At 33.3% G+C, this 25,875-nt stretch overlaps 3 protein-coding genes across 3 annotated transcripts; all 3 read right to left on the bottom strand.

Annotated features, from left to right (window-relative positions):
• Positions 1-5,991: 5,991 nt before the first annotated feature.
• On the bottom strand, positions 5,992-9,094 carry LOC135837763 (transient receptor potential cation channel protein painless-like). The gene has a single exon (XM_065353146.1). It carries the CDS (start codon positions 8,989-8,991, stop codon positions 6,115-6,117), a length of 2,877 nt encoding a protein of 958 aa, XP_065209218.1. The 5' UTR covers positions 8,992-9,094; the 3' UTR covers positions 5,992-6,114.
• Positions 9,095-12,274: 3,180 nt separating this feature from the next.
• Positions 12,275-14,152, bottom strand: LOC135834521 (sex peptide receptor-like). The gene is made up of 2 exons (XM_065348449.1): positions 13,402-14,152; positions 12,275-13,071 (listed from the first exon to the last, which is right to left on the bottom strand). The coding sequence occupies exons 1-2, from the start codon at positions 14,031-14,033 to the stop codon at positions 12,687-12,689; spliced, it is 1,017 nt and encodes a 338-aa protein (XP_065204521.1). The 5' UTR covers positions 14,034-14,152; the 3' UTR covers positions 12,275-12,686.
• Positions 14,153-16,680: 2,528 nt separating this feature from the next.
• On the bottom strand, positions 16,681-19,332 carry LOC135834178 (sex peptide receptor-related protein 2-like). Its single transcript, XM_065348016.1, has 3 exons — positions 19,040-19,332; positions 18,505-18,866; positions 16,681-16,868 (listed from the first exon to the last, which is right to left on the bottom strand). The coding sequence occupies exons 1-3, from the start codon at positions 19,330-19,332 to the stop codon at positions 16,681-16,683; spliced, it is 843 nt and encodes a 280-aa protein (XP_065204088.1).
• Positions 19,333-25,875: the final 6,543 nt, after the last annotated feature.

Raw genomic sequence — 25,875 nt, 5'->3', positions numbered from 1 at the left:
CTAGAAAACAAATAGAAAAGCCATAAATAATTGATTGCCACTTTCTTGAACATATCAATATAAATCGAAAAGCACGGATCTTTCCCCATTGATAGTATGCACTCTAACCACGATGTTAAAACAACAATCCATGCCAACTCCTTATTGGGTTGTACCCCAAGATAAACGCCCAGAGCCCAGATTAAAATAATTTTTAACCAATTTTCTACCGATCTGAAGTATGTTCGGATTGATATGAAAAATTCACATAATTCTCGTATGGTGAGTGCGATATATAGTAGCAGTGTCAACCATTTCCACATACATGCAAATGACTCGGTTACGAATTCGATTTCAGTTGATGCAGACAGGTTGGGGATGATAAATGAAAAACTGTTATCTTCAATGAAGAGGATATACCCACTCAGGAAAATACAAAAGCATGAATAAAATGCATAATTATTAAAGTGGCAAAGTCTTCTCACGAGACACCATTTCATGTCAATGTAGCTTTTTGAGAGCGGATGCTTGAATAGTTTCCTCAACTCTGGTACCTATTGATTCTATTTGAGTGAAGAATTCCATTCCACCGCCTGTTGTTATTGAACTTTGGTCCACTTGATTGAATATGCGGAAATTCAATGTTACCCCTTCAATACTACGGCTTCGAGGAATAGGATAATAATGTTTTGCATTAGACAGTGGTGCCATGCTCATAGCATCATATTCACGAACATTTGTTTGCCTGTAGTATTCTTCAATACAGTCATCCAAGTAGCTTTCTAAAATCGTAGCTGACATCAAAGTTAAATTAATCTTTCTCTTATAATCTTTGAAATGAAGTTCGGCTCCCGCATGAAGCAGTTTCTTGATGACAAATTCGTAGTTGAGTTTGAAAGCGTAGTGAAGAGCGGTCATATTATTACTGTCTTTATATTCCATATTTAGTTCTCGTTTGTGGATATCTGACCATATTTCTTCCATAATCGCACGATAAGCATCTATATCATGGCATTGGGCAGATTGAGGAAACCGCTGATACCGCATACCTTGTAGCACCGCATGCAAAACTGATCCTTCTCCTTCAATTTGAAATTCCACTTCGGATATGTGACAGAGTTTCATAAAAATTTGGTAATTACCTCGGTGAGCGACCATCATTATTGGCGTTCTTGATTCATATTCGGGATAACCATCACGATCTATAGCCACCATATTCAATTGGATTTTTCTTTTCAACAGTTCATCCACAACTTCAATATAGTTACGTGTGCAAGCTACGTGTAAATATGTCATGTCGTTGATTTTATCATTCAGTATTTCTGCCCTAACGTAAGGCAATTTCCTCAGAAATAATTCGGGAACGCCTCGATATAGGTAGGAAAATAGAAGCTTTGTCAGATCGCTGCGTGATTCAGATGGGAGCTCTGTTTCTAACTCGGGATATTTTTGCAATATTATTTCGCGAACAGTACGAGCGCATCCTCCAGCATCTCTTTGAAAATCTCTGTCCAGATCGAAGAAATTGATGAATACCTTGACTGCTTCAATGCTTCCTTGAAGCAGTTCCATGTGTAGAGATAGTGATGAACTCGAATCAGCATATGCCATAAAATAAGAGTGGGCCAGAAGTATCATCGCATCGACGTCGTTTTCTGTCACAGCTATTCGCATAATATTTGCATTTCTTGTTTTGGCTAAATCTTCTACAGCTAACCAAATACGAGATAGCGTATTTCGGTCTGAATTTTTAAAAATTGAGTGTATTACTAATTTACCGGTCGCTTCGTTTTTATACCATATTGTAGCGCCTCTATCGATAAGATCGGTGATGAATATTGCGTCATTGGATTCATTAGCCAAATCTAATAGTGTTCCGTTATCTGGCCATCTGTAGTAATAATCCACGTCTATATCATCGCATTTCAAAAGTTTCTGGAAATCGGGGTGATTTCTCTCCTTGAAGGCAGTTAACAGCATTTGTTGATTCATCATTTTATTTCGATAAATGTTGATCACAAATTAGTTTGAATTTTGTATATGCCACAAAAAAATTTAACGAACACAAACACGATAAATAGTAGTTGTCTACGCGATCTCACCGGCACAAGTACACTATCAAAACTGTGATTCACGATTTTGGAGCTGTGCTGTACGGTCTATATGATGTAATTTCAGTATGAGGTGTACCTACTGGTCAACTGGCGGATGATAAATAGGCACCAGGTCATCCATAAATCTCATGTCAAAACTCCGAACTTTGCATCTGGCATTGTAGGTATAAGTATTTTTATGTGGGGAGACCAGGAAGATAAGAATACCTATTGAAAAGTTTGAGGGGTAGAATGCCCGAATCTGGTCAACTTTGAGGTTTTTTTTCTCGATTAGGTACCTATTAAATTCAACCTGGCAAGCCGTAGATCACACTTACTGGCTTCAAAATCATATGCATGTATCAATCAGAAGTTGGCAAAACTGCATCTTTTGAACGCCTTATTTCTGGAAACCGTAGCAAATCTATGACAGAAAAACTCGAAAATTTCTACTTTAAAATTGCAAAAATTCAGGAAAATGGGGACAACATTTCGGCAATTTGGTATCGCTTACACTCTATTGCACAAGTCGAATCCACTGGAAATGACTTCAAACCGTTTTGAGCAGTTCTGGAAATCTCCTGTTGATTTTTCAAGAGTTGCAATTTCCACAAAATTGTACCTAATTAAGCTGAAAAACTGAAGTTAACTCTATGCCCCAACTTCAAGTAGTTTCATGTCGTTCTGGAGCCTTGGATTCGTATATTTTTTTCACGCAGTCCCGTATACTTATTATTTAATAACTTTTGTAGTATAAATTTTCAATATGATTTTTCGTACTTTTTGATCGATATTATTTTAACAAAAATTTAGACTGCTGAATTTGTCTGTGTGGCATTTTTTTTGCGTGTTTACATCACTGCTTCCTAAATATTCGGTGGTATTCATCGTTCACTTGGTAGCGATAGCAGTTATCTGATGTTTCCGGTCGCTTGACAATTTTTATGCTAGTTGAAAATATTTTTATAATTTGAAAATCGTTTGGTCGTTCTCATTACAATAATATAGATAAGTATTTTGAAAGAGGAACTCGATAAACAAAATTTTTGATTTGCGTATCCTGCAAATTAATTGACGCATTTTGAAATAAAAAAATTTTAATTTTTTTATCTTATTCACAGTGGATGTGGAAGCATCGTTGATTATTTTCTGAAATTAGTCACTCTGGAAATATTGGGTAGGTATTTTTTACGGTTTCACGAAACTGTTCTTGTTTGATGTACCTAATCATTCAATTTTCAGTTGAATCCTGCTCTTGTAGAATATTTTATCGATATTCTGTTCCGTTTTCGTAATTTGAGATTTTTATGATTCCACCCCCCCCCCCCCCAATTTTTATGACGTATCGTGATATTTTTAAATTAAATATTGACTGCAGAAGATGAAACGCCAAAAATTCAATCTATCGAAATTATCTACATAGATACCTATCAGTGATTCGTTCAACCTTCTTTTACAAACTAATTGTAAGTTAAGCCTAATAAACTTTTATCAACGGTCAGAATTTCAAGTGAGAATGTGCCTTTTTCGATTTTTGGTGAATGAGGGAACAAATCAAAATTTCACCAAATTGACCAAAAAAAGTGAAACTTGAGATATACCTACCCTATTCTCGACATGCCAAATCGATTGGAAACTGTTTCAAACCGTTTTGAGCAGTTCTGGAGCCTCCAGCAGATTTTTGAAACTCGAAATTCCCATAAAATTTTGTCAAATGAAGTTGGAAAGCCGAAATTCATTCTGCAAACTAATTTCAATGCGCTACGAAGTCAATTGCAGGTGGATTTTAAGTCGTTTTGGAGTCTCCAGCAAATTTCTGAAAATTACTGGAGCCTCCAGTAGATTTTTGAAACTTATGGAAATTTCTCAAAATTTCATTAAATAAGGAGAAGGTACAAATATGGACCCCCTCTAGCTTTTTGGCTTTACCTAAAAGGTAGAAAAAATTATCAATTTTTTTTCGAATATAGGTACCATTCGAAAGGCCAAAGACTCTAGTACATATATTGTGTAACAAAATTTTTTTTTTTTGAAAACTCACCGAGAAATTTGAAATTTAAAAAAGTGACATAGAGTGGTACAAATATGGACCCCCTCAAAAAATGAATAAAAATTTCAGAAAATTGAACAAAAATTTATTTAAAGATGTTTTTCGATGCTTTGGACTTGTCTTCTCTACATATTAATAACTCTTTTCTCAGTATTCTAAAAACCATTGAATCAAAATTAGACGAAAAAAATTTAGGGGTCCATATTTATACCCATGCAAAAAATTTGCCAAGTTTATGAGAAATGAAAAAATCATGGTTCCATTTTCGACACTTTGGACTTGTCTTCTTTGTTAATAACACTTTTCTGAATATTCTAAAAAATATTGAATCAAAATTAGGTAAAATAATTGGGGGGTCCACATTTATACCCATGAAAAAAATCGGTGCAGCTTATGAAAAATTAAAAATGAAAAAAATTATAAAAATCAGTTGAGGTACAAACAAATATGAAAGTATTTATTTTGAAAGTACACATTGTAAGCTACTTACTTCGCTAATCATGTTTTTTCCAAACTTTATTTGAAGTTGATGAATTACTGAATGAAAAACTTGTAAAATTTTCCATTGGGAAGAAAATAATGCGCAAAAAAAACAATGCTGATGAGAGACACTCAAGTTTGCATGGATCCGAAATAAGTACATGGATCATCGATACTGGTATTGTATTTTCATACTTTTTTCGCTGATGAATTTACCTATATATTTTTTCGACTTTGTAAATTTTAAATCCAAAAATGTCCTATTTTTTGTCAAAATTTCAAAAATGTCTTACTTTTTTCATTTAAAAAACTGAGTAAATTGAATTTTATCTATGTGAGTAATTTCTTATCTATGTACCATTGTAACTACTTGCCTTTTTCAGAATTTTGATATTTTTTTTAAAGGTATAGAAAGTTCTGACTTGAGTGAATTTGAACTGGATTGGGAGGACTTGGCACTGAAGTAGGCATGCTAGAAGTTTTTTTTTCAATTCTGCAGTAAAGAGTTACATCTTACTTACAAGGATTTCAAGAAGTCCTGTTTTTGGCCATGATTTCAAACAAACTCCCGCTCTTGTTCATGTCTTTATATTGAAGCTTATACATACTTACCATTTTTCTTTCCGTACAGGATTTAATACATGCCTGTTTTATTATTTTTGCCATATTTTTTTCTGCAAAAGGTCTTACACTTAATATTTGTATTCACCTGAAAAAATTTGAATCGAGTCATCCGAATTCGACCATTTTTAAGATTATGGCCCATCAAAGTTTGACTACTGTAGAAAAAATCACAGATATGGGGGAGTCGTAACTGCGCTTCTGGGAATTTTCTGTTCAAGTCATATCCCAACTACTTTGACATGAATGGGGAAAGTGAAATTTTTGAAACAAATTTATTTTTAAAAAAACTCTACATGAATTTCAAATTGCGCTTTTGAGCTACGATAACTCCGAGCATCATTTGTGGCACGTCACACGAGTAAAAAAATTATGTTTCGGGTCAACGTTTTTTTTTCTACCTACCAATAGCCCGATATTTTGAAATGCGTTCCCAAGTTTTTCTTCAGAAGATGCTTCAAAAATTTCGAAATGATTGACTGAGCGACTTCAAATCAGGGAATTTTTTTAGGCCACATTCTAATCACTCGCCTATTTTGGGGCTTCTTTCAACACAAGTTTGAGACCCAAAGTTTTCCATCAAAAAATGCCAAAAGAGCAAATAAATTTTCAGTCTTATTCGACTAGTTAGCCCATTCCTTTGTTACCTAATGTGGGGATCATGGAGATTGAGCGATTTCATAGAAAGAATCAACGATAAACGCGGTGTAAAAAAAATAATGATTGCATTGTACATATTAATTAGAAATGCTGATGAAATTAGGAAAATTTTATTATCTAATGATATTTCTATAAAAATGAGTCTCTACTGTAATAAAGAGTACATCTTAATAATACCTACCTACAAATTTATTGAATTTACTATAAACCGAAAAACTTGATCGCGAATCCTTATTCTTTCTGTTTTAAATGCGCTATCAGTGCCTGCTCAATGGATTCCATTAATTTATTAATTCGCTGATCAACTCTTTGCAACAAATTTTCATCGTGTTCAACTGCTTTTCCTTTCATTTTAGCAATTTTGTCGCCAATCTCAGCCATTTTCACATCAATTCCAGCAATTTTGTCCCCAATCTCAGCCATTTTAACATCAATTCCAGCAACTTTTTTGTCAATTTCAGACATTTTCACGCTGTTATCAGTAATTTGTTCACCAATTCTAGTTATTTTTGCATCGTTTTCAAGTTTTATATCATGTATTTTCTCACTCAACTGATGAACTAATTTATCAATTGATTCTTTCTCGGCTTGATTATTTTTCATCTCATGCTGCTGAGTACAAATTTTATCAAAATAGGATTGGTTTCGTTTTTCCAATAATTGTTCAATTTGTTTAACAATGTAGGGTGGCATTTTACCAATAATTTCATAATGAATAGTACGCTGAGACAATACCTTGATAAAGTTATTTTTGCCTGAATTTAATATAACAAAATCAGTTACATGCAAATTTAATAATTTATCTCCAAATTTTGTGCTATGAATAAGACGTTCCCAGTACGCAATCAGTTCAGCTCGAGTTACCAAAGCAAAAAATTCAGCATCTTCCTTGATGGCTTGTATATCACTAACGGCCAAGCCGTTTAATAAATTATAAAGTACTATGCTAATTAAAAAGACGAATGCAATGAAAAAAATATAGCTGGTACTGAAGTTTGAGCCCAATGGTAAAGAAGAAGCGTCAAACTCGCCAGTCATCATAATGATCGATTTGAGAAGTGATACAAGCGGACTTTGCCACAAATTTATGGAATTTTTATCTTCCGGCGATGCATATAGGTCAGTTTTATTTCTGAACATGATGAAAAAGCTGTACGCAAATGATCCGATCAAAATTATATACAAAACGAAAAATTTCAGAAAATTACGCCCCACTACAATGAACATCTCAATGTAAATTGAAAAAAACGGATGTTTGGCCAGTAAAAATGTGAATCGGAACCACGATGCAAGAATAATCGCTGCTGCCAACTCCGTATCATAGCTTTTTGTGAGAAGAAGACCAACAAACCAGATGATCAAAAATAGTACGGGAGTTTGGTCTAAAGAAACGTATGGGCATATGCTACTTGAAATTAATAATTGGCATACCTCCCATGCAATGAGTATGATCAAACATAGTACTATCATCCATCGCAACCACGATGATACGTCGCATGAAGTTGCACTAAAACTGTTTAAATTGCCGGGTGAAGTTAGACAGTCTTTAGTTTGGAAAATGAACAAACTCAGGACCAAACAAATCAATAGATAGAATGCTAAACTAATGTAGTAATATTTTTTCACTAGACACCATTTCAAGTAAATGAAACTTTTCGAAAGAGGATGCTTTACAACTGTTCTCAACTCTGGTATAAATCTGCTTTGAATGAACAATTCCATTTCCCCACCGGTTTTCGTTGAATTTTTGAGCACTTTTTTGAATATCGTGTAGTTTAATTTCATATCATCAGTACCCTCTCTCCGGATATGATGATCATGAAGGCTATACCGACTTGAAGACTCTACTTTAATGCAGTCATCAAGGTAGCTTTCTATTATTGTAGCTGACGTCGAAGTTAAACAAAACTTACCCCTGTAATCTGTGAAACGGAGTTTGGCTCCCGCATTAAGCAGTTTCTTGATGACAAATTTGTTGTTGAATTTCATAGCCCATTGAAGAGCGGTCATACGGAATGCGTCTTTAAAGTCTACATTTAATCTGTTGATATCTTCGAATACGTTTTCCAAAATCTCGAAATGATAATCGGTAACATTAGATTTCGCGTATCGACGAACTTGCTGACCCCACATACCATGTAACACTGCATGCAAAACGGATCCTTTTCCTTCAATTTGCAATTCAACTTCGGGTATGCGTAGGAGTGTAATAAAAATTTGGAGATGACCTCGGTAAGCGGCCACCATTATTGGTGTTCCTTCATTCATGTACCCGTCGTCCAAGACACATAACGGAGCAACCGGATTCAATTGGATTTTTCTTTTCAACAGTTCATCCACAACTTCGGTGTAATTACATTCGCAAGCAACGTGTAAATAAGTCTTGCCATCTGTGTCGCGGCTATCATTCAGCATTTCTGTGCTAAGATCGTTGACTCGATTTAGAAATAATTCTGGAGCATTTCGATGCAAATAGAAAAATAAATTCTCAGCGAGCTTGCTGCTGGATGGTTCAGTTGGAAGCTCGGATTCCAATTCAGGATATTTCTGCAGTATTATTTCGCGACAAGTATAGGCGCATCCGTTAGAGTCTCTTTGAAATTCTCTATCCACATCGAAGAACTTGACGAACACTCTGACTGCGTCAATGCTTCCTCGAAGCAGTTCCATATGCAGATAAGAATTATAATGCGAACCATCGGTATATACTAGAGAGTAGGAGTGAGCCAGCACTTCCATCGCCTCAACGTCGTTTTCTGTCACAGCAGTTAGCATGATGTCAGTTCCTTTTTCATATCTTTGTTTAGCTTTGACAAATTCTCCCTCTAACCAGACACACTTGAGGATTTGTGGGTCCAAATTTTTGAAAACTTCATGTATTACTAATTTACCAGTCACTGCATCCTTATACCATGTTTTAGCGCCTCTATCGCGTAGTATTCGAAAAATGAAAAATAAATCCATGGATCGATTAGCCAAATCTAGTAATGTTCCGTTGTCTGGTTCCCCATAAAAATAATTTATGTCTGTATCATCGCAGTCCAAAAGTTTCAGGAAATCTTCGTAATTTTTCTTCTTAAAGGCAACCAACAGCTTTTGTTGATTCATTGTTTGTTTCGACCAATATTGTTCACAGTCTATTCTAAATCCGATGAGTTGCACGAAACAAAAAAAAAGTGAAACGAACACACAAACGCAAAAAAATATGGTTGTCTACACCGTCTCACCAACACGAGTACACTATCAAATGTGATGCACAATATTATATAGAGCAGTGCTGTACAGTTTTATAGTATCCTATGAGGTGTCCTGGTGGATGATAAATACATATATAACCATGCCAGTGCAGTGATGCAGCTTATATTGTACATTTTTCTCACTAAATCTGTTTGTGTTTCCTCCGTACAAAAACTTCTAGTGGATACCTACGGATACCTATACATTTAAAAAATATTGCTAGCTGCGACTATTTATTCACACAATAAATACGTATGTAGCTCATAGTGGAGTGCACAAGATTTTGAAAATGTGGTGCGAGTATGATGAGGGTATCACCCTCCCACAATTCTTTTCTCACTACCTTCATACAGACAAAAATCATCAAATATCAAGTTTTTCAGCCCTTTTTTTTTTTGGATTTATAGGTATGTACATTACTGATATTTTTTCACGAAAATATGTAAAAATTTGTCAAAATCTGTCGACTTTGTCACTTTGAAAATGCTTATTATTTTAGCCAAATTCCTATACTAATGGTCTCCTTGAAATTATATTTCTGTCCCCCTCTCCCAGCCCCACAGAACCATATTTTTTTCAAAGTTTGATTTACTGAAGCGAGGGAAAAATATTTCAAAAATTTAAGGGTGGCCCGTGGCCCCTTTTGAGCAGCTATCGTGTTGAACCACCGGAAATTTTTCAAGCTAAAATTCACTCTATGCCCTTTCAAAATTCCGAGTCACTGGCGCCATTTTTTTGAATGATTTATTTTTTTAGCTCATAGGTACCTATAAATGTAGAATTCTAAAGTTTTCTATAGCATTGTTTTTCGTGGTTTTGCATCACTGCTGCTTGGGTACGTTATCATTCACTTGACAGTTGAAAATATGTAGTTTTAATGATTCGGATGTGGTTTAGTCAATAGTCATTATCATTATAATAGAGATATTGTGAAACAGGAACTTCATTTTTTAGAAAAATGCTAGTTGGTACCATGTAAATTAATTGACGCATTTCGAAAAAATAAAATTTCCGTTTTTTTCTCCTCTTATCGTATCCACTGTGGAAGTAGATATCCTCGATTATCGTCTGAAATTTGTCATTCTGGGAACATTACTGATTTTTTGATGATTTGACGCAAATTGTTCGTTTTTTCTGTGGTCATTGCAATTCCTATTATTTGACTTGATAAAACAGTTTCCAGTTAGATTTGATCATTTTCTGAACAATTAAAAAACAATCTTCGGCATTTTCAGATAAACCATGACATTTCAAAATTCAATATCGACTGCAGAAGATCATTCCTCAGCAAATAATGTGATCAGAAGAGAAAATTCGATCACGAATGTTAGAAGACGAGTCCTTACAATCTGACATTTCATCATCATCTCTCTTAGCAACCAACATCCCTTCTTAAGGAAATGACAACATTTTTTGAAAGTTTTTATTTCCAAATGTAGGTAACGTGCTGTACATAGGTACGTATAATGTTGAACCTTCTCAGTTCCCTTACGGTCTAAAATCGATACTTGGCGCTTGATTTTTCTTGCTTGAATTCCTGCAGTGGCCACTTTTGGGTACGTGGTCAAATTTTGGGCACTTTAATCTTCTTTTTTCAGAATTTTGATTTTGATTTTTGTTTTTAAAACTAGAAACATTGTGGCTTGAATAGATTTTGACTCGATTGGGAAGCTTCAGCGCCAAAGTACCCTAAGAAGTCCTTCTTTTTTATACTATTTCAAAAAGTCCTGTTTTTGGACATAGTATACTTAAAAGAAGTCCTGCTGTAGTCCATTTCTCACGAGTGAAGTTTTTAAATTTACAATTTTCTTCTCCCTATAAGTACAAAATTTTAATTTTTTTTCACTTTGGGTGTTTTTTTTTTGAGAATACTTTTTTTAAAAAAGTGTAAAATGAAACGTTGAAAACAATATGCACCTGTTGAAATTCTGTTTGTTGCCGAAATTGCCAAAAGATGTGAAAAGTCCTGCTTTTTTCATTTTCTTTTACTCATTAATTTTTATTTTTTCAAAGTTCTGATTCTTTTAATTTTTTTCAAGTGGAAAAATTCTGACTTGAATAAATTTTAACCGGATCTGGGCTCCCGTCGTCTCCAACGTTATGAAAAAAATTCTGCTCCAAACTTGCCGAGAGCTCGTGTTTTTTGGCCATTGTAAAAAGTAAGCACAGATTATTCTGCAAAAGTATCCAGTTTTTTGCAAAAATTACACAGAAAAGTTATGATTTTTGCTTTAATTTAATTTAATTTGCAAAAAAATTTTTTTCAACTTTTCTTTCATATCCCCTGCATTTTATGTTATTTTTTCATTTTTTAGAATTTTCTTTGAAAATGGCACCAATTTTATTCGAATAGATTTTGATCTGATTTTTTACCCAAAATGAAACATTTGAAAAAAAATGGCCTGCTAGAAGTCTTGCTTCTCACCAAAACAGTAAAAATGTTCTTATTTTTTCCATTTTTTCGACAAATTTTAAAATTTTAAATCTATTGAGTCGGTTTTAAAAATGATAATGTTTGAAATAATTTCCTACCCAACATTTCTACTTTAGTCCTATTTTTGCTTGTTATCCTGTTTTAGACATCTTTTCATTCATCATCTGGAAACATTTTGAAAATTACTTTTTTTAAAAATACATAGGTACGTACCTATCTACCTTTTGTTATAGTTTCTTTCGAAAAAAAAGCAATAAAGGAATTTTTGTTTTCCCCGAAAACGTCACAATTTTGCAATATTTTTAATTTTACAACCATTGAATTACTTTTGAAAATTCAAGCCCTAATATTCGACAGAAAAGTAATTAAAACCATCTCGTAATTGTACATATGCAATATTTTAATCTCTTTGAAACATGAAATTCATAATTTTAGTAGGTAAGTAGGTCTTTTTGTTTTTGTACTGGTTGGGAGCGGAATTCTCCGATGTTTTTGTACAGAATATCTCTAAATCGCAAAACGCACATGTAGTGGATACAATACGTCTTATTTTACTTCCCTGTTTATTAAATTGTAAGCAAACATGAAAAAAAGCTAACAAAAAAGCCATGAACTGCCTCTCTCATACAATCATTTAAAACAGAAAGTTTTTATAAAAATATCATTATTATGAATTAAAATAATGAGTAAGTAGATAAATAATTTATAACAAGCATTTAAATTAATGGATTACGTGATAAAGAATAGATAGGTATCAATATCATTGTTGAATAAAAAAAAAAAGGATTCAATTTGACTTATAATTATAGTGGGCGTAGATTAAACATACTGTTAGGTAGGTACCTACTTATTAATAAGTATTATTCAAGTGTAATTTGAAGAATTGCTGAACATTAATCTACACCTTTAATGATAGTGATTGAATCTGACTTGACTTGAATCTGATGGCCGGATCAGACCTGTTTGTTCAGATCTGATATCAGATCCGGAGAGATTCTTTGGATTTTTGAGTGGATTACTTAAAATGTATTCAGAGCGTGATCAAATGCAATGACTGAATTATACTCATGAAGATCTTAAAATTTTCTCAATATAAGCTCTAGTAGATTCCGAACTCGTTCCAGCTTTTTTGTTACCTACAATTTTCTGCATTAGAAATACTTTCCAACTGTGAAGAACATGAGCAATTAAACAGAGATTTAAAAGTGTCTCTGAACTGCTGACTCATCGTGTAATATCCCAAAAATGGAAGCGACTTATTAATATAGCATATAAAATTAAATATCTGTATCAACGAAAGGTAACATTGGTAATTCATCGCATTCACTCTAACATTGTAAATCATAGCCAGTAAATAAATAATTGCTCTGGGGAATTCGGCGGTTAAAAATAGTGCCAGAATTGTGAACAATATCATGATCGATCGGTCGACTTCTTTAGTTTTACCACTTCTCATATTGTTTTCAGTATTTGAGAATGAAGTTGAACTTTTTCTTGCTAATAAGGTGATGAGCAATCTGGGAACAAAAAGTAAAAAAAAAAACACTTCTTTAGAATCATATCGTTTTGTTGATAGATATACCCTTTTAAAGAAGGGTGATGAAGACTGGATGAAGAAAAATCTGAACTGTGTCCAAAAATTACCACTAGAACAAAAAACATCAAAAGCTAAGTTCATTCTTCAATTTTTTAAACATTTTTTCAAAGTTCAACTTTGAATCTAAAATTTTTAAAAATTTAAAAATGAAATTCAGCTTTTAAGAGTAGTTGGCGTAGTTTTGTATTTTTGGATCATGTTTTAATTTTTTTTTTTTGGAAGAGGAGGAAGAGTTTGATTGATTACTTACTTCAAACCGAACACAGTCAGAACGATAGCTGGCAACAACGCTCCCAAAATTCCATATGTAATGAACGATAACGAAAACAGAGTCGAATTAACCGTATAAATAGGTTTTCGATTACCACTGGTCGATGCAATTTCTCGTGTCAAATATGTCGGAATGGCCAGAAAAACGCACATTACGTATCCCGTAATTATCACTTTGCATGTAATTTTCATATGACACCATCGACGTACTTCGAATGGATGAGCTATAGCAATGTATCTCCATATCGTCAATTGTACTGTGAGAAATACTGACACAAGATGAAACGTGGTTATGAGATCATTACAGGTTACAGAAATTATCGCCTGTGTGAAAGTCCATCCTTCCTGAACTAGACCGCCACTATGAATGCGCTGAATGAATGAGCCGGGAATGGCTGCTAATAACACTGCTAAATCTGTGAAGGCAATATGAGTGAATATCTGGTTCACCGGTGAAATCATGTTTTTCCTTGTAAATACCAGGATGTTGAATAGATTGAAAATTGATCCAATGAAACATACCGTGATATCTGCGTACCCGTTTATGTTCTCTTTGTAGTAATCGCCTACTTTCAGCAATGTGTATCCGCAAAATGGTTCTTCGGTTGGCATCTTGATTTTTTAAAAATCACTTATGATTGCTTATGCTTATGGAAACAGTTTTAATTTTTAATCTGTTGCAAATTTTACGTGATAACTCGCGCAATAAATTCCCAACACTGAGGACAGTTTTTCAAGCGATTAGATTAACGAAGCTCGTGTAAAATGCATTTAAATTCGATATCTATCTACTAAAAATGACGACTTTTTTTTTTCAAAATATGACTCACAGATACTCGTACCACGCGCAATAAACTGTACTAGCGAAATGATTTTCCGAGAACAGCATTTTAGTTCGAGATTAATCTCAATCACGCACTGGTAAAGGGTAGGTATAGAGTTTTTGGTCTATTTTTATGTATACCTACTAATGAATGCAGTTAACATGGGATTTCCCTTTACGCAGGTCATCAGTGTCTCCTTGCAACAAAAAATTACTACTTTTAATTTTGAGAAAGCCTGTAATTAATGACGATTGCGGTTAATTGGAACTGAATGCAATTATGAAAATGCAGCCAGTAAAAATATAGAGGGTATTAGGTCAAAAATAAGCCTTTTTTTTATTCCAGACGTGTCCATTCTTTGAAAAAGAAACAACAGGGACATTTTTATTAAATTATTACGATGTGATCTGTAATTCTGTAAAACTTTGGGTTCACTTTTTGTAAAAAAAAAATTCCTTCGCTTCGGTCGAGAATTTTTTTCAATATCATCAACCGTTTGTTATAAATGACTTCATTTAGGTGGGGAGAGGTGCGAATAACGACTCATTTTTTTGAATCAGACCCCTGTGACGACCCCATCGATTCTCCAAATTTTTCGAAAATTGAAAAATTCATGTGAAATATGGTTTATTAAGTTTTTGGAAGCGTTGAAAAAAATTGAGTAGGAAAAGTCTACTCAATTTCGAATGGAAAAAATTGAAAAAAAATGTACCTATAAGTAATATATTGGAGTATACCTACTGTCCAAATTTGGAAATTCATAACAGGTGAACTGGACCTTGACTCAAATTTTGAAAATACATTATATGCACATCAGCATATGTTATGTTTAGAGGACCAAAAAAGGATTTTAGAGCTGAAAAAATTTCACCCAATCTTTCTCCTCTCACCCCTACGTGAAAAAATCGAGTTTTTACGCAAAAGATTCTTATTCTTTTTCATTTTGACCAAAAATTATGATATCTCTGCATATTAGTAAAGTGTATTATAGACTATAGAGCTAGTGTAACAGTGGGGTTAGATGAGACTGCTAGAAGAAGTTATTATTATAATTTTCTCCTAAGGTGGTTTTCTGAGAAATATTCCTTTGGAAAGGAATATTTGTCAATTATACCTGACTAGCTCTAGAATATGCAATCCTATCTACCTCAATGAACACAGTGAGAAGTTGCAATACTATAAATATAAAGAAAGGCTTCTCGAACCAATTACTTACGGTTTTTATTTACAGATGTTAGTGTAAAACAAGTAATTGAGCACTATTATACCAATTAATTACAAGAGAACTTATAATTAATCTGTGTGTGAGATAGGTACATACTACCTATCCACTAATTTTACGAGTAGGTACCTAACTTAAAACTATCACAGGAAAATCTGGCAACTTATTATAAAGCAGGGTAAGCATCACAAAATATGAAACAGAATCGTAACGTAATTATAATTATGATGGAATATGTAATTATAATTATTAATTAAAGTCAAGTATTCAGATGACTACTACCTCGTCATCCTCATACTTCACAATTACACTTGATGTAATAACTTTGGTAATTTGCTAGTGTAAGGGCTAACGCAACCCCGGTAAAAGAATTAAACAATTTACCTTAGATGATGAAGATACACATATGTGACGCGGCACAACAAAATCGACCTTCGAACTGAAAACAAGTTTTTGAGTTATGGGGGGTTAAAGTTTTCAGTCCAGTTCTGCTCGTTTAGCGGAAGCGCTTGCGTTCTAATCACGTTCTCCGGCTAAACTGAGCTAAACATAGTCTTGGATAACGTTTCCTGCCTGTTTTGTGTGAATATCACTGGGTAAAATGGTTATTTACATTGATACAGGGGGCTCAGTCATGATTGCGCTCATTTTTTCAATTTTTTTTTCATTATTTTCAATTTTGAAATCGATCTGGAGGCGGAACAAAACGTTCTACGAGAAAAATACGTCGATCAAAGTTGTAGAGAATTAAATTTCCAAAAACCTACAAGAGGTTTATTTTTCTCCAAAATGCATAGTTTTTCCGTTTTTCTCAAAAAACAAAAACCTCATGATGATTACCATAAAATTTCTGTTCTTTGAGAAAGACGGAAAAACTATGCATTTTGGAGAAAAATAAACCTCTTATTGGTTTTTGGAAATTTAATTCTCTACAACTTTGCTTCATGTATTTTTCTCGTAGAACGCTTTGTTTCGCCTCCAGGTCGATTTAAAAGTTGAAATAATGAAACAATTTTTAAAAAATCAAAAAAAATCAAAAAAATGAGCACACTTCTGACTGGATTACCATGTATATGGAGCTATGCAAATCATTGGGACTTCTGGGTGGTTTTAAATGATTTTTGAATATCCGAGGACCAAAAATCCGTCAAAAAGTGAAAAATAATTTTTTCAGTCTGAAGGTCGATTTTGTTGTGCCGCGTCACATATAAGACTATACACAACACATTGGCTGCCTCTCCCTGGTGACTCCAATAATAGTCGCTTCGGCAGCTATTGTTTCGATAGACCAAACTTTTGTAGGGTTATCATCCTTGATGTCCGGATTAATCAAGGATGAGCCAAAATAGATTCCATGTCCATACGAGGAATTAACGATGCGACATGTTATAGATACCATGACTGTACGAGGAATTAACGACGCGTCACGTTAGAAGTACTAATTAACCATGTAGAGATGGGTATATCAAAAATAGGGAGCATGGAACTAGCCATACCAGCCTTGTACATATTCACCAAGACAAAATTGGTCCAGACAAGCCGCTGTATCTTGACCAAGTGATTTCTCTAGCTTCACAATCCTTGCTACAAGGCTCAGATTGCGAGTACATTATGTAGCTCATTACTTCTCCTACAGGATGAGTACAATAACCTACGCTTATGGAGAAGTCAGGTACATTAATACTTAACTACTAAGGCGATCAGGGCATATCTGCTCATCACACTATAGGTACCAGAGGCCAATTCATGGGATTTTTTCTATTTCTTTTTGCACTGTTTTTTATCCAACCCCCCTCCCCCCCAAAAAAATCAAACTGCTATTACTTTGAAATTAAAAGCGGATCAGGCTAGATTTTTTCGTCAAAAGGTCAACTTTAAATCATATTTTTGGTATTTTTTCAAATTTGTTGAATTGTTGGATAATGGTTAAAAATCCAAAAAACAAACTTGGAGGATTTTTTTCTTTCATTTTCAAGCGCATAAAATACAATAATATATCTATAGGAATTATTTTCTAATATGGACCGGATTTTAGACTTTTTTTGTTCATTCTTCACTCTCCTTCCCCTCTGCCCATCTTTTCATATAAATTTTATATTCGACAGTAATATAAGGTATATTCAATGCATTCCGCACGAATAAATATGATTAATTCTCGATTGTCGAATTAATAATTAACAAAAATCACACTTCATTTTCACGTTTTATTCATACTCGATTTCACATAATTTCATCATCTTACATTTCTTAGGCTTTACAGAGACATCGATCTATACTAGCGCTCTCACTCGGTACGAAGTACAAGACACTTAAAGATTAAAACACTTGGTAAAAAGACTTTTGCACACACTTTCCTTTTCGTTTGAAAAAGTAAACAAAAAAAGAAAAAAATTCAATATTCAGACAGTTAAGTAGGTACATATAAATAGCAGTAACTTGAAAACATTAAATCAGAGAGAGAATTTTCACAGCTCTTGACTTTTTTAATTCTCAAAAAATGTCCAATACATGATTAGTTTCTAATAAAAAAACAACGTGTTCAACCGGTGGATCAGGAATTTTGAAGGCCAAAAATACGTTTATTGAATTTTTTCATTGAAAATTCGAGCAAATAATCGTTATCAACTTTCAATTTGATTTTTTAATCGTCTTCAAGCAGTGAATACGCCAACGCTAATGGAAAAAACACTTTTGTCTTTTGAGCTTAATTGATTGATAGTTTTTGAGAAAACCTTTTTAATTGTGCAAGGCATTACAATTTACGTATTACACAGCAAAAAATGTATGCAGGGGAGGGGGGTAAATCATCGGGGGGGGGGCAAAAAATAGCGAACTCGCTTTTTTGAGATTAATAATTGTTTTTTTGCCAACTTAATTAGGTATCTAAATTGAAGCTTTTACAAAATAATGCAGAATTTTGTTAAGCAATGTAAGCTAAATTTCAGCAAGCATTCTCGTTTTTCTCCAGCTTTATTACGAGTAGATCAACAAAATTCCAAAAAATATTATTATGGGGTTTAAAAAGTAGGACCGTTACCCTTATTGCTGTTGAATAGAGATTTAAATGTGGTTCTAAAATTACTGCTCATGGTGTAATACACTACAAATGTGATGGACATATTGAAGAATAATAATGTATCAAGTATCCATGCAAAATGCGACACGCATTCGAGTAAATCATCATTCGACTTATTGTAGATGTAGTATACTGCATGTATCAAATTTCTCATTCCTTTAGGAATTTTAACGATCAGAAATAATGCCACAACTGTCAACGTAATGATTATTGATCGATCGGTTTGTTGTTTAATTCTGACATTTCTGGTGTCATTTAGAGAATTCAAAGATGAAACCGGTTGTTGCATGTTTTGTCCTTTTTTTAATAGTGCTGCTATCAGCCTGCAAAAACAAACAACCATTATATTTCTAAAGTTGTTTCGTGATTCAGATATGGATTACCTTTGTAGGTATTTTTATGCTAAATAATTTTTCACCATGTTTAGGTAAGAACTTATTGGTTTTAGATTTTTCTGATTTTACCTCATCGATTAGGATTAGGTATACGTACTTACTTGATACTGAATATTGACAGCACCACTGAGGGCAGTAATTGTTGCAGCAATGCTCGAATCAGCATTGCCATACCAAAGAGCATGGAATTGTTTTTCTCAAATGGATAATAATATGGTACTTGATTAGAATCGTACATCATTACAATACCATTTGAAAAATACCACGGTGCACTAATTACAACGCTAACGATGTAACTAGTGATCACTACATTGCGTGTCGTTTTCATGTTGCACCAATCACGTTCTTTCAATGGGTATGCAATGGCGATGTATCTCCACACGGCCAACATCATTGTGAGGAATACCGATGTATAGGTAAGCGTTTCTCTAACATTCGAACAGCATGAATAAATTACTGCTTTTGTGTAAGTAGAGTTTTCATAATCATTGCGTTTATAGTGAAAAAATGGTATCCATTCAAATGGAATGCATACTGATAAATTCACTAAATCTGCAATGGCTAAGTGAGTGAATATCAGATTTGCGGGTGAAGTCATGTTTTTCCTTGTGAATACCAGAATGTTGAAAAGGTTGAATACCACTCCGATGAAACACATGGAAATTTCCGCGTAGCCGCTACTATTGTTATTGTGGTATTTGATGAGTCCACAGAATGACGTCGTATTATTCGACATTTCAGTTTTTTAAAAGAATTTGTCAATACTTAATGAAACACTGAAATTTAATGGTAATTTTACTTTATCATTCGCGAACTTTTGGTAATAAGTGCATACCTACACGGCATTAAATTATCCACTCGACACTTTTCAGAAATTAACTTCTTTTCACAATCGTCTTCAGTCATATGCTGGCTTGCTCATTGTTGTTTTATCGCGTTTTTCACTAGTATCAAATAAGCTAGTACCTATGCCAAATTCTATACAAAAGGATTCGTGACCTTCCGCCTGTACTCTTGGGACTTTATTTCATCGATGTAATTTTAAAAAGTGCATCCCTACCAGTAAGTATAGGTACAATATTAATTGTGTCGTACAATATTAAAAGTAAACCTCTACCCGACTTTGAAATTATTATTACATTTTTGAGACCGAATTCAAAACCCTTTCCAGGGGTCCAAAAAGTTGCGTATTGTTCTCTAAACTCTGATCTTCCACAGAAAACAATCAAATTTGAAGAAAATCTTCCACTTTGTCAAGTGACGGATACCAGTTAGTTGTTTTGAAAGAATGTTCCCAATTCTTCAAAGTGATAAAATCGAGACAGGTGCCAACTATAAACGGTCAATATGTTGAGAAAACGTGTCGTAAATTTCCAGATTAACAGCGTTTGAACGAGGGGAGCGGTAAAGGCATATTCTTGAGGAGCGATTCTTCGTTGATGATTGGTGGGGGAGGGGGTAGTTATATTGGTACTAAAAAATTTAGTTCTCAGAACTTTTATTCGAAGCCATTGAGTATAATTAATACTCTTAACAAAAATGTAAGCCCCCCCTCGCCTTATCAAAATGAAGCCCCGCGCCCCCGCAATTTGATGAATTATATCGCTTTGATTTTTTTAAAAACTTCAACTTCAAAACTTAGAACTTTTTGTTAAATTATTGGATTTATTTGGTATTTGTGTCAGAAGTGTAGCCTGCCCCCTCGATATACGCAAAAGTATTGTATAGTAATTATTTTTTCAACAAGATACGGGATAAATCCTTAGATTTAATTTCCAGCTGATTGATAATTTCTTGATTTTCAATTTGGAAATTTCTTCCAATTATTGGTCAAAATTGTGGGAAACATTTGCTGGCGCTTCGTCAAAAAATCTATTTTGGATACGCTTTCGTTTTTTTGATTCAACAACATGAAAAAATTGAAATGATAAAATCATATTTTCGACAACATGCGCTTTTGCTTGAAAAAAAGCTTGGGATGTTTGCAGTGCTGGTTTCAAATTGGGAATGAGGAGGGAAGGGGGTTTGGAAAGAGAATCCAGTTTGTTTGTTTAGTAACAAAAAAACTTTTGATGATAATAAGTGATAATTTTCCAAGCTTTTTTGTGCTCTTGTCTGAAGTCCCTCCTTTTTAAAAAATAAATAAATAAATAACATGATAATTATTTACTTATTTGGTTTCTGCCCCCTCGGGAAATGTAATTTTGCACTCCTCAAGAAAAATGAGGTGACAAAATAACATTATAGTTTGGAGCGAATTATCCTCCTCCAAGGAAAAATCCTGGTACCAGCACTGGTTGTTCAAAGACATTGCAACGGCCAAAATTGTGATTCCAAACTTATCTGATAAATTTTCCAATTTTTCGAGGCATTCGCGAATTTTCTCAATAATATTTGGCCGCGCTCGGTTTTTTGATTTTTGTTTATGTACTCGCTAAAATTTTGTCTTTTTTTTCCATTCTTTTTCAATTCGTTGGTTCGTCAATGTACTTTTTCTTATAATTTTTTTATGTACGCGAATTCGCGAAATTTATATAATGTCTATTTGTTTCATGTACTTTTCATGTTTTCTTTATAAATGAATTTATCTAATGACGATTTCCACTTTTCGTATCGTCATGTTGGTTACATAAATGGGGGCCCGTCCGGGATAGAAACGAAACGGTTCGTTATTTCGTTTTACATAGTTATTTTGTTTTTAACTGTTTTTAAAAAAAAATGTTCGATCAAAAAAGTCATTTGGTTGAAATTCTAAACCAAGATCCAAACATCTGTATGTATATCGTCTGTACGTAATTACATATCTACGACTACGTTTTCTCCGCGGAATTTGAGTATGCTGAGTGTGTCAACCTTGATGTTACGTCACTACTTCCGATTTCTGTCAAATGAGTCCGCCTAATTCGTCAAATTCATTCAATTTTCTGGAATTATCGATGTCGCTTTTCTCAGCCTGAACCACCAGCACTTGTGTCAATTGATTGGTAATAATATTTCGCTGTTTTTGTTTATTTCGTTCAGCTCATCACCACTCTCGTCATCACATCATAGTTCTCGTTGGGTATTCAAGTATACGTGGTATTTATATTTTGAAAAAAATACGTTTTTGTAATTTTTATTTATTCACGATGTTTTATTTGATAAATCGTCAATTTATTTTCGCATACTTATAACCCACGATATTACGTAATCAATTACCCACCTATCTTATGCTATATTTTTTTTTTTTGAAAATTGATTGATCAAAGAAAGACATGGAGGAATTCTCAAATAATCCAAAGTTGTTCAATTGTCTCCTTACATTAACAAAAACTCTGGTTAGACTCCATAATCACCTAGATTTATTAGAAGGTAAAAAGACCTCTTTTTCATCTAATTTATTATCTCAAAATAATGAAAAAAGTTATGGTGAGCCTTTCTCTCAATGTTTACCTCAAATACCAGTATCAAATTTTATCGAAACATTTAGAGGTAATTATTATTTGTCTTCAAATAATACAACCGATAATTACGTTTCTACGAACTCAACTCAAATTTATGAACAGAGTTACGGAAATTATCTCGATTTTAGCGATACAAAACAGTGTCCTTCTGAAAATAGGGATTTTAATAATTTTATTGAGCCTAAATTTGTATCTGTTTCTCAAGTTTACGAACAAACTTATGGAAATTATCTCGATTTAAACCATATAGGTCTGAGAGTTCACAAAAAACCCGATCATGTAATTATCGATATGTCTTTTATGGATGATTTTTGTGAGGCAAAAGTATCGAGCGAATCTTTGGAAGTTTTGAACAAAACTACAAATAATTTCCAACTTGAAATTTTGAACTCAGACAAAAATCACGCATGTGATTTCACTCATAATTCTTTGAAAATGGAATTTAAAATCATTGATGATTTTCCCAAAGCAGAAAACTCAAATAATTTTTGTCCTGATTTTTCACCAAAGTTTGAAACTCGTGAGATCAAAATATCTGAAAAGGCTCATTCAGTTGAGAATTTTTCGGAGATTGAAAATATTAACATAGTTGAGGTATCTGAACCCCCAATTTTATCTCAAGTTTGTTGTGATTCAGAAAACTATGTTTTCAGTTCAAGTTTTTCTGAGTTTGATTTGTTAAAACTAGAAAATGAAATATTTTTTGAGCCAATCATGTTTGAGTCGTCTTCAAATAGTGTTACTAGACCACAAACTTCAAACTTGATAAATTTAGGATCACAAATTCCAAAAGTTCATGATAAACTAGTTTTAGATGTAACTATAAGTGAGAACTCTCACAAATCCAACGTGTCTGAAGATCTTGAAGTTGAAATCAAACTTATAAATCCTTTTTTCAAACTTGTCAATAATTTTGATACAAAATTTATAATCATCAGTATAACAAAACGTTATTTAAAAATGATTTTTGATAAAACTGAGCTCTCTTATTTTACTGCATTTTCTCATACAGGGGGCAAGTCTGTATCTTTTGTAAAACCTTTGCAGGATCATAATTTTTGTGGATGTAATAAAATGTTCGATGATCAATTGATTTTGAAATTTATTTTGATTTCCCTGAAACGCAAAAGGAAAAAATGTTTTTTAGATCTTTATGGTTCGCTTTCCTCTGTAAATTTATTCGCTCAAACTGCTCGAAGATATTGATTTTTCTGATCAATTAATTTTTATTCTCGAAATGAAAATGATAAATTTTTTCTGATTTAGTGGCACTTCTATGCACATCTTTCTGATCCAATTTTCCAACTTTCCAGTTCTTCTTCCTATTTTTTCCTACTTATCCTTTTGTTTTCCTTTGTTTTCCTTTCCTACTCTCTGGAATGGGGTGAGGGACTTTTGTCCAAGCCTTACATTCCAGAGAAGGTGACAGACCATGGTGCAGGCTTGTTGTTTTCCACCTACGCAAGTCTCACATTGGTGTCACTCTCTTCTCCTATTTTTTTATTTTTCTATGATGTCTCCCGATTTTTGTCTCTTTTTCCTCATACTTAATATTGTCCTATATATTTTTTGTTTTTTTTTTTTAATTTATTGTTTTGTTTAATTTACAACGCGATAAAATTAATTTAGGTAATTTTTGATTGTTTATTATTATTTCACAATTTTGTTATTTTCATGTATGGTCAATTCAATTTTCTCCAAGCTTGCTTTGAGAAATTTGAATTAGCCAGGGGGCATATGCAACGGCCAAAATTGTGATTCCAAACTTATCTGATAAATTTTCCAATTTTTCGAGGCATTCGCGAATTTTCTCAATAATATTTGGCCGCGCTCGGTTTTTTGATTTTTGTTTATGTACTCGCTAAAATTTTGTCTTTTTTTTCCATTCTTTTTCAATTCGTTGGTTCGTCAATGTACTTTTTCTTATAATTTTTTTATGTACGCGAATTCGCGAAATTTATATAATGTCTATTTGTTTCATGTACTTTTCATGTTTTCTTTATAAATGAATTTATCTAATGACGATTTCCACTTTTCGTATCGTCATGTTGGTTACAACATTGAGAAACCAAACAATTTGATTGTAGAATTTTTCCTCGCCCACCCCTTGCCTATACTTAAAAGTCTCGAGTGTTTAAAAAATACCCTGATAAAAGTCCTCCTTTTTTATTTTGAAATTTTTTTAGACGCTCTGAGTAGCTCGTTCCAATTTTAAACCCATTAAAAAAAAATTTCCGAATTATTGGAGGAAGAATTTGAACTGCTTTCCTCGAAATAAACAGCTTTCATAACCAATTGTATTTTGGCACTTATCAATACTGAAAAACTTCGGAATTCAGCGTGCTTGTTGAACAGTTGCTCTACGCTGTTGGTAACATTTGCTGAAAGCTCCAAAATCTCGAGAGTTAGTGAATACAATTTCTCCTTCAACAGTGTAAATTCAGTATTTCATTGAGTTTCGATCTGGATTTGTTTCAATGTTGAACTCAGATTGGAGAAGATATTCAAATTCAGTCTTTTGATGACTCAAGTTGAGTTTGAGTTAACAAAGATATTTCTTTTTTGCATCGATTTCATTAATTTTTGCTGTAGGTAACTAAACAATACTAACGCAAAAAATAGGCTACTGTTACAGCAAGGATTATCAAATCAAAGACAAACAATGATCACATTTTATTCTTGAACTAATAAGTTGATAGAACTAAAAACTACACTAAACTAAAAGTAAAAACTCCAAGTACGTAGAACAGAGTCGTATTAAAAGAAAAAAAAAGGTTAAAAGTAGGTACCAATGAAATGAGAGAATAAGAGGAGAAAAAAAAAGATTGTGTTTCCGGGCTTCGACCCTCCCAATCATGGCGAGGTAAAGAAACTTCATCGCCTTAGAAATACAGTCGTCATGGCACTTCAACACCTAAGGATACTTAATTGTAAATTATTATTTTTATAATTAACAATATGCAAATAAAAATATACATATTTCCACTCGTTGATTTAAAAAAAAAAAAAAGAAAAAGAAATAAGAAAGAAATTTACTAAGCTTGATTCGTTTCTGTGCCACTAATAACTTTCCCCTTATTCCTAATTGAGAAGAAGTTAACTTTTACGTCGTGTAAAATACTATTCTTGCTAAACAGAGATTTAAATGTGATTCTGAAATTCTTACTCATTGTGTAATATACTATGAATGTAGTGGACAAACTAATGCCAGCGTAGGTTGTGAGTATTGCTTCCAGGCCCCTGTAGCATTTCAGAAGTGTTACATTTTGCCTTCCATGAAACATAACTGAAAATAAATGAATACCTGCGGGAATTTGTGCAGATAAAAATATTCCCACTACCATCAGCATTATGATTAATGATCGATCCGTTTGTTGTTTCATTTTGAGGTCTCTTTTGTCATTTTTAATATTTGGAGCATGAGTTGCTGGACGTTTTTGTTGTACTTTTCTAGCCCAAATGGCAAGAATTAGTCTGAGAAAAGAGAAACACAT

The sequence above is a fragment of the Planococcus citri genome, chromosome 2 (assembly GCF_950023065.1).
Source record: "Planococcus citri chromosome 2, ihPlaCitr1.1, whole genome shotgun sequence".
NCBI lineage: Eukaryota > Metazoa > Arthropoda > Insecta > Hemiptera > Pseudococcidae > Planococcus > Planococcus citri.
The sequence above is the reverse complement of the archived record's forward strand: the minus strand, read 5'-3'. Positions and strand labels throughout refer to the sequence as shown.